Raw genomic sequence first — 9,969 nt, 5'->3', positions numbered from 1 at the left:
CATATATATATATATACATATATACATATATATATATATATATATATATATATATATATATATATATATATATATATATATATATACATACAATTGTTAAGCCCTAAAACCCAATCTACACTGGGCTTTCCGCACTGAAAAGCTACAATTAGAAAACGACGATTATGCTAAAGTTAGCAGTAGTTCATCTAAATCAATTTAAGGCTATGTCACATAGCCTTAAATTTAAGTTTTTCTATTACAGTAACACATAGTATGTGTTACTGTAATAGAAAAACTTCTATGGGTTTTTGAGAATCTGCAGACATACATAAACATAATTAACTCTAAGCTGTTGAGAACAGCTTCTGTAGTCCTGCTGAAACGTGTAGCTTTACTGGACAGTCTTGATCTGTGTCGACAGAGCATCGATTACTCTGACACATGGAGCTACAGTCATTGGGCCAAGGACTCTGTGGCTTCACTAAACGTAACCTTTAGATGAGCCTTTGTTACCGCGGTACAACATTAATAAAGACTATTAATGAAGGCCATGAGACGGTTTACTGCTGACAGACAGCTAGCATAGATCAGAGACAGCTAGCTTAATGGTTAGCTTGGTTTTACCGGTTGTACATGTCAGCCATCATTTCCACCTCCAGCTCCGCCGCCAGCTGCTGTGCCTTCATGGGATCCATGTCTGTGCTTCAGTGGTGCTCACCCCCAGCTTTGACCACAAACACGCCGTCCTACTGACACTCTTCAGCGGACAGCCGACAGCAAACTGTCCAACGCTTCTTGTGTAACCTTCAAACCTGCAACACAACACGTGTGTAGTGTTTCCGCTCACATTTCCGCTGTTAATAAAGTTTGTTTAAACGGAACACAGAAACAGAGCGCCCTCTGTTGTCTCTGTACACTTCCACAGATTCATTTATACTTACTGGTGTCATGTCAAATAAAAACACATGCATGAAAAGACAGATTTCTTTTTTCTTTATATATACATATATATACACATATATGAACCATAATGATGTACTTTACTCAAAACGTAATGTGCTTTCCAAATACAGGCTCAAAATTAGGTTTCTTTCCTATAATAGTTCCTTACACAGACACTGCTGCTGAAGTGCTTTTACCTTAAGCAGGCACTTCTTATTTCTCTGAAAATGTGAAATTAATACAATTATTGACAGACATGAACAACAGTAAGAATGTAACCCATCTGTAATCAAAGCTTTGGTATATTATTAATGGAAATTAAACATCCATTTGAACCTTATATATTGAACTAAATGGAGGTCAAAACAAGTATTCAGCCTGTAATTCTTGCATACACACAGTTTATAATCACCAGGCACTGACTGAGGGTGGAAACAGAAAAATTTCTGATATAGCTTCACAGCAAAATGGATTTGGCATCTCTGTGAACATACTTAAAACCAGAACAGAGAAAATGTTAGGCTTGGCACTCTCAAGTGCTGAACTAGCCACACAACATAGTAAAAAGGTATGCACATATACAAAGGTTACTCTGCCTCATCTCCAGTCACATCAATCTCAGTTTCATCATCCTCCTCTTCCTCCTCAGGACTTATGGCCATGTTGTCAAGTCCCTTCTCACACTCTCTGATGTGAGGCACTTTGTCTGGGGAGTACAGCAGAACATCTACCTCCCCCTCCTCCTCCACTTCTTCTTCTTCTTGATCACAGTCTGATTTCTTGCTGAAAGCAACAGTGTCTGACAGAGGTGGACTAGTTCTCTCCACGGTCTGGGGATTCAAGTTGTGGTCCAAAGACATTCTGTATTCTTGGGGCAGATGGGTGTCACTGTAAGATGAGCCTTCCTTGTTGATAGCGGTCTGCTGTGTTGTATCTGGCACTCCTGCATCACAGACTTCCTGTGCTAAAAAAGAAGAAACTAAGATAGATTATCCAGAATGACTGTTGGGACACAGTTTTTGGAAATGTTACTTTTGAGTTTTCAGTGGCCATTGTTTATTCTTGGAGGACAACAAACAAAATATGATTAAGCTCAATTGTATTAAAGTGGCAGATAAGCCTCAAAGGAATTTTTATTTTTTGCAGGGCAGTGGTAGTAACAAAGTACATTTACTCAAGTACTGTACTTAAGTAGTTCTTGAGGCACTTCCATTTTACCATAAAACTTAAATTAAAAGCCAAGGCCCAATTAAACACCAAATGCCTCTTAGTAACCAGGTGACGCTACATGTTTTGACAAAGGAAAGCCAGTCTCAATTAGACGCTGGGTCTGGATGCCTTTTATTCATGTTCTTTGGATTAGGGATGGGATGATACTGTTTGATGGCAAATACTGATATTAATGCTTTTTTTGTTTAGAATAACCTTTTTCACATAAAAAAAGTAAAAAATAAAAAATCCCCTGACACGCTGATAAAGAGTGTCCTCTTGGGAAGATCTCTGTTTGTCCCAAACACATTTTCTATTGTCCTCGGGACAATGGTACGACTTTACACATACAGAAAAACATCGGCCACTGCCATCAGTGAATGTCATCTTATTTGCTGATAGGCCGATGGCAGTCACTGAGACATATATCAGCCGATACCAATGTGCGGCCGATAAATTGGTGCTCTTAAAGCCCAACGGATCGTTGGTGATCCGCTTGAGCTATCATTAGTTAGCTGCTGAGATTGCGTATACAAATATAAAGTTTAAACTTTTGTCAATATGGACATGCTACACATCTTTAGCATCGTTAGCTTCTCCACGATTCAATCGTTCAATTCATTTTACTGAAACCATGAGCATCAAAGTATGTGTCCATTCAAATATTTATATCCCTTTAGTCTGTGAGGGTGTGGATTTTTCATAATAAATAATCCAAGTTGTGAATAATGTCATGTAAAGTTTATTCTACTCTGCCCTCTGTCTGGATTTGCTTAGAATGTTGCTGTGTTCAGGACATTTCTGGGCACGGCGCTCAGGTGAGATCAGGACTTTCTAAAAAGGTAGCCATCAGGTGCCAGACTGTAAGCAGCACGCAATAAAGCATTAGTATCGCTATCAGCTATCAGACAAATTATTTTAAACATCAGTATCATCCCATCCCTAATCCAAAGAACCTCAATAAAAGGCAACAAAAATAACAGACACAGCACTAGAGAAACACAAATTTAGTGAATGCAAGTGAATCTGGTGCTTTCACTTTTTACAGTTTACAAACAATGACTGACTATTCCTGCATTTTTCACGTCTGAGTTGTTAGCAGCTCCATTAAAGGGATGTTTCCTCTCCAACTTCTCAAATGGTTTCATTTAATTAATTGTTTTAGCCCAAAGTTACAATTATCCAATGTTTGACAAAAAAGCAAAGATCTGAGAAAAGTCCAAAAAACTGAACAGATTTGTTTATCAGAAACACTGACAATATATCAAGATGGACAACTTGTCTCCACTTCCTCCCACTGTATAAAATGAAGCCAAAATATCTTGGGTATGGCCGCTGCCATCTTGTACTGGTGACGTCATTTGGAGTAAGTAGGTGTTTCTCAATGTCAAGGAAGGATCCTCAAACGGCTGAATTTGAAGGACGCTATGTTATCAACCCCCGCCGAAGGATTGTTTCTATGTCAAGGATCCTTCCAAGTCTCACGAAGGACTGAGTCCTTTCAGAGAAATTCGAAGGATGCATGTGTGGATCCTACGCGGGTATAAAATCCCCACAATGCTTTGCACAGTACATGATCATTTCTTCAGTACCTCTTCAATGAAACCCGCGCCAGTGGAGCTCAGCAGGATTTAGATTAATATGTCATTTATTTGGATTAATGTCTCCACCTGAGTTTTGATCATCCAAGCGTGAAAAAAATATTGACAGAAACCTCATAATTTATACTTTCTAATGTGTCCAATGCCGAATAATAAGATTTTTTTTAAATAACGTGATTTGTTCACATGGTAACGACTTGATAACTGTTAGGTGTATTTTTCAGGGGAATCGCGGTGAGAACGGCCATAGTGAAGACATTAGAATATCCTGCAGGTCAAAGCATCACTCTTTTGTTTTGAGGTGAACTTATTTTAGAGGATTACTGGGCAGTATAATGTACAATCGGCACGGTCAGCTGTTTCAGAGCAGCGCAGCTCATCAGATCAGATCTGTTCATATTATTGTAGCAGAGTGTGCGGTGACACACACAGAAAATATGGATCACTTTGAAATGACAGAGTGATTCTGTCTGTGTTCATACTGATAATTTAGAACTTTTTCAGCTGTTGTCTTTACTTCATTAGTCCACTTACTCTTAAATATGATCCAGAAATATATTCTCCCTAAAAGTCTTGTGATTCTGAAAATACTGATACATTTGTTTAAAACTGTCCAACAACATTATAGAGTGCCAAAATGATCACAGTAACTGAAACCTCTTCAGTCTGCTAAGGGTTAATGATGATGTTCACTGAATGCTTGGGAGGACTCTTGCCTTGTCTCTGCGGGATCCTTCCTTGGGAGGACCCATCCTCCCAAGGAAGGATCCTTGACTTTGAGAAACACCTAGAGTTTGCACAGCAGCAATCTTAGCAGCATCAAGTTCCTGCCTATACACCATTCTAACCAATCGTGAGCAGCACCACTGATCACAAGCACACCAACTGGCACACACAGCTGGCAATCATGACATCTTTTTTTTAGCATCAAATAACTAATTAAAGCCAAACTTATCAGTAAAACAAACACTTGAACAAATATCAGCGTTAAATAGTCGGCCTTAAATGACATAGACCATCTTTGGAAAAACTTCATTTGACTTGTACTTCAATTTTTGTCCCATCTGCTAACATGGAGTGGACAGGCTTTGCTTTTGGAGCGCTGTCATGTCGTCCACCTTTATACAGTCTATGATCAGAATTTGGTTATTTGCACTATCTGTATATTAAGTAAAGACCAGCTCCATCTCGAGCTGCTACAACAGTGAATTGCTGCTTCCACACTGATGCATCAGTACTATCTAATAATGTCATACATAATCATCCACAGGGGGCATTTCACTGCACAACCATTCATACTTCTAAGTACATTTTGCTGATAATACTTCTGTACTTTTACTTATGATTATGAATACATTTGTTAGTTCTTCCACCATGCTGCAAGGCTCAATACCACTGAGGCTGAATTGAAATTTTTTTTTGAGAGAGATTTGGATCAAAAGATTCTACCAAACTCTGAATGCAGGGCTGTATGTCTCTTTATCATGAGCTCATCTTAAAACCAGTTCAACATTACTCAAGCAATGGTTCAAGCATCTTATGGTCATTGCTATCTGTCACACTGTCACTTTATATTACTAATGATGTCATGAATTTATTACTTATTATGTGTTATTTCATCTTATGGTTTTATTTATGAGCTTAAGATTTATGGTTTTGCTATGATTAGTGGATGGTGGATTTGCTAGAGAAAGACTGTGGTGAGTTTGTGGAGAATTTGACCCACAACTGGGTGGTAGATTCGGGGCCACCTAAATCACCTAAATTTATAAGCAGAAGCGGAAGCAGAAGAAGAAGAAGAAGAATTACCACCACTGGATAGCACTGAAGCAGGTTGCCGTGAATGTGTTTTTTCAGCCTATCCAGTTCATCATAAATGTTTAATGGTTGACTGATTAGAGGTTAGCTTTTCGCATATTTCATTTCATATTCACCGATTTGCACTCTCACTATAAACATTAAAAAGGGCTTGAAAATCTGCGAACTATGACTATAGGAACAGACACTTTACCTTCATCAGGATTCTCCAGCGGCTGCTCCCTCTCAGCTACCAACTCAGCCTCCTCTTCTCCCAACACATTAAAGGACCCTTCACCAAACAGACTGGTCTCCTTACCAGTGGAACCGTTTGTGTCATCTTGCTGTGATTTGCCACACTCTGCTGTTGATTGGTCGAAAATCTGATTGTGATTTTTATCAACTGTGACACTGAGGAGGTCATGAGACTCCTCAATTCTGTCACTGTTGTGAGTCTGAGCAGAGTCTGTGTCCATCTCTGTCTCCTTAGTTAATTCTTCAGATCTGCTACCACACGCCTTTCCTTCACTTTCTACATTTCTTACAGTTTCATCAGTTTTCTGCTCCTGGCTTTCTTTTGACTTCCTTGGTTTTGAGTGTTGGCGTTTGATAATCTTTTGAAACTCCTTTAGAGAGACCAGTCGTGGCCGTTTGGGTGTCCCATGTTTTCTTCCCTCTGGGATTACATCGTTATTGTTTGCCTGAGCCTTTACAGGTCTTTTAGCACTTGCAGCCTTTTTCGGTGGAATTGCCTCCATTTCACTTCTATTCCTCCTCCGTTTTTTACACCTTCTCTTTGCTTTTTCACTCTCCTCCTTCAGCAAATTGCTGTAAACTTGGAGGTCTTTTTCTACATTGTGGTTCAGTTTTTCAATGATGGCATGAGAGCTCCCTGGTTGGCTTTCCTCAAGCTTTGTTTTCCTTGGTCTTCCACGTCCCCGCTTGCAAACTCCTGGTTTATTCACAATCGGAGCTATACGGTACATGGGTTTTAAAACTAAATTGTCTGTGCTTGAGTTACTTGGTGTCTCTTGAGCTTTTTTCAGAAAAGCCCTGGTCCTGATTCTTTTCTGGTCACTACTGAGATCCCCAGGCCCTCTAGTTTTCTCTCCCTGACTGTCTGTAGGTGATGGCTCATTTTGTTTCTGTACAAATTTTTTGAATGTGTTTGAGGAACCAGTGGCCATTTTTCTTTCCTTCGCTAGCACATTGTTGCTTGACAAGCTGACTGAACAAAGGCCCAGGTTGATTTGACCTTTTGTTCCATCACTGACTTTCACATGTTTGTATGCCAGAGTAGAGCTGGCCTCTTGTGGACAAGCTGTGTGCTTTCTCTTCCTCTTTTTAGGTGCTGCAGCATCGCCCTGTTTACATTTCAAACTTTCTTCCTTTTTCCTGAGAGAAGATTTGAGCTCTGCCACATTTTGATGACCAGCAGATTGTGCTCCTCTCTCTTCCACTTCTTTCATAGTACAAGATTGTGGACTCATATCCGGATGTTTCTGCCATTGCTTTGACCAACAGCTGCAGTGTGTATCCTGTGATAAAGACACACTTTTATTTTCTCTGTGAGTGATGGCATTGAAAGGGAATTGTAGTGGCCCGGGGTTTACTGTTAGCCAGGGTCGCCCATGTAGAGATGGCTGTGGCTGAATTTTATGGCTTTGGTTCACTGAGTTGTTGAGGGCAGGCTGATGTTTTGTTGCTGAGGTAGAAGGCTCTAATGGAGAAAGGCACCGAGGAAGCCGCAAATCACCCAAGCAAGGTAAATTATGCGAGGACTGTGCCATATTTTCATTTGTCAGGGGTAAAAACTGTAGGATGCTCTGACTGTCCTGTGAAAACAGTTCCTGGCATGCGGGGTAATAAGTAAGAGTAGTAAGTAGTTTCTGACCACCGGAGAAGAGTGCTGATGTTGTTCTGGGTGCTTCAGGATATCGACAATTTTGACTTTTAGACAGAGGTATGCCCGGGTGACTCGGTCCATCTCTTTGTTCCATGGATGTGACAGATGAGTGATACTGAGGAGAGGGTTGCTGTTGCTGTTGCTGCTGCTGCTGCTGCTGCTGCTCGATTAGCACAGCATCTGGCTGTACAGATGAAAGGCCTGAGCAGCTGGGCTGGTTCTGAGCTGTAAAACAATAGATACCTGTAAAACAGGTGAGAAGACTGCAATCAATCCATAATAAATTAACAAAGCTGAGGTGGTTGGTGTTAGGGTGGGGGTTTTGGATAGTAGAGGATTGACAAGAGGAGAGGCAGCAGTGTGGGCTTCAGTCAGGTTCCAGTGACACTGTTAGTGTGATAAATGAGAAGTGCTCATGGATTAAACAGAAGGAACATTTTAAGTAGGGTCTGTGTTCTTTGTTTGATTTAGTAAGTGCTGGACAATACCAGATTCAGATATATTTTAACCATACTGCTCAAAACTATATATACAAAGTTTGCAATTAGAGTTGAAACGATTAGTTAAAGTTATAGTTGGTAATCCCGTTCAGAAACACTTCTTGTTATACTGGGTGAAATGGTCCTTCCATCCTGAGAGTAGTCAATACATAATGGGTCTCATTCATGAAACGTGAGCAGAAGGAATTTGTGTGTAAACTGTTCGCAGACGGAAATTTACGTGCGTGTCCGCATTCATCAATATTTTAGTAGCTCCGATCTTTTCGTAGCTACTAACAAAATCTACTCCTGCTCCTGACCACTCGTAGTGCTTGTGTAAATTTAGTAAAGCACATAAATATTGCTTGTCACTATTGGAAATTACAATTTTAATTCGTATTGCGCTCTGTTATGTACACAATACACAGATGCCTTTGAAACACGTAATCTAAACATGACAAAATATTAAAAATATAACACATTTAGTTAAATTAGTTGGCAATTAGCAGGTTTAAGATCCAGATTAGGTTCATGATTGTGAATTATCTATGTAAATCGACTCAATAGATTACACGTTCTTTCTACATGTTGAATGATGATAATAAAAATATCCGTAAGGACAGCCGGATCACAGCCTCTTCGGCCTCGGTGCCTGGGTTCAGCAGGGGCAGCAGGAGCAGCAGGTGGTGGAGCCACGAAGGAGCACGCGCCAGCTGAAAGAATTATTTGAGACAACACGTTTTTTTTTTTTTTTGTGGCTTTTTGATCATTTGAATGAATAAATCTGATTTGAAAAATGTTTAATTTACGTTGTATAAAACAGAGCTTTAGGCTATTAAGATTCAAATAATTTGAAGACGATGCATACAAAACTGCTGTAGGCTATATGTTATCCGTATCATTTGTTAAAATAAATGTTAAATAGCTCTACATTCCGACAGCCATCACTGATTTAGAGTTTATCCATTACGCACAAAACATCTCTGGTTTCCCGTTCCCACTTCATTCAAAACCCCACAAATGAATCTTCTGTTTGTTTGGTGACCGCTGTATTTTTTGTGTGTGCTTATAGGCCATAAGGTGAACGCAGTTATTGTTTCATCTCGTTCCGACATCTGGGGACTACACGATCTTTACTTCATAAAAAAGATCGATACATGTTCAGCTAATCAGCGGGAGTTCGTAGCTCATAACCCCGCAAGAGTCCTGTGATCGGGGTCGTAATTCGGCACTTGTTCCGTCTGAGCGTAATGATCTGTTCCGCCTGAGCGTTATTCGCTGGGTGGGTGGTGAAGTGGCACACATGACTCGTGCTACGGACGGATGGACGGACAGACAGACAGCCACGTATCTTAAACAGGTAATACATCTGGCTACATCTTTCCCACATCAAATATCCGTGATCACCCGCGTGCGTAAAAGCGCATGTGTCCTCTCACCGCGGATGCTGTGATTTGATGGCCCGGTATTCATTGTAGCCCACTCTTAGATGTCGGAGCGGAAATCAGTTTCTGTGAGACTTTTTCTGATTCACCTTACGGCCTATTATGCGTTTCTTTGCCTCCAGTTTCATATCAAACCATTTACGCTTCACCTCTGACATGGTTCTTTGTACTACAGAGACAACATTAACAGCATGTTACCTCCCTCCAGGCCTTCGCTTTGCCTGTCCCTGTCACACCACTACTAACTGAAGAAAATAAAATGTTTTTTCTTAAGTTCACCCAAAATTATTTCGATCTCCGCTTCGGAAAAATTCTTTTTTCTTTCTCTTTCTTTGTTTGCGCCATGACTGACAGGACGACTGGATGCACCTACACCTCCTTATATGGTGGTCCTTGGCTATTCATGGGCGGGGATTTATGTTAATTGCTGATTACCGGGAGCGCGCTGTCACTTTACGATGGATTGGCATTCATGATCATACACACGTGTTTACGATCAAATCTGAGTTTCCCGTGGCGTTCCTGAATCCGGAGTAGGTTTTTAGTAGAGTAAGCTTTTATGTGCAAATCTACACACAGATTTACTCACTTTTCATGAATGAGACCCA

The 9,969-nt window shown here is 40.3% G+C and overlaps 1 protein-coding gene and 1 long non-coding RNA gene across 3 annotated transcripts in view; one reads left to right on the top strand and one right to left on the bottom strand.

The window, feature by feature from the left end:
- The window catches only part of timm10 (translocase of inner mitochondrial membrane 10 homolog (yeast)), a 2,698-nt gene extending 1,869 nt beyond the window's left edge, over positions 1-829 (bottom strand). For both annotated transcript variants that reach the window (XM_050044321.1, XM_050044322.1), the window contains exon 1: positions 607-829. In XM_050044321.1, coding sequence (XP_049900278.1) covers positions 607-677 — 71 coding nt within the window. In that variant the 5' untranslated portion in view covers positions 678-829. The remainder of the gene's footprint in view (positions 1-606) is intronic.
- Positions 1-9,969, top strand: part of LOC126390157 (uncharacterized) — a 698,278-nt gene that overhangs the window by 472,834 nt on the left and 215,475 nt on the right. The gene's annotated exons all lie outside the window — the stretch shown is intronic.

The sequence above is a fragment of the Epinephelus moara genome, chromosome 5 (genome assembly GCF_006386435.1).
Source record: "Epinephelus moara isolate mb chromosome 5, YSFRI_EMoa_1.0, whole genome shotgun sequence".
Lineage (NCBI taxonomy): Eukaryota > Metazoa > Chordata > Actinopteri > Perciformes > Serranidae > Epinephelus > Epinephelus moara.
The sequence above is the reverse complement of the archived record's forward strand: the minus strand, read 5'-3'. Positions and strand labels throughout refer to the sequence as shown.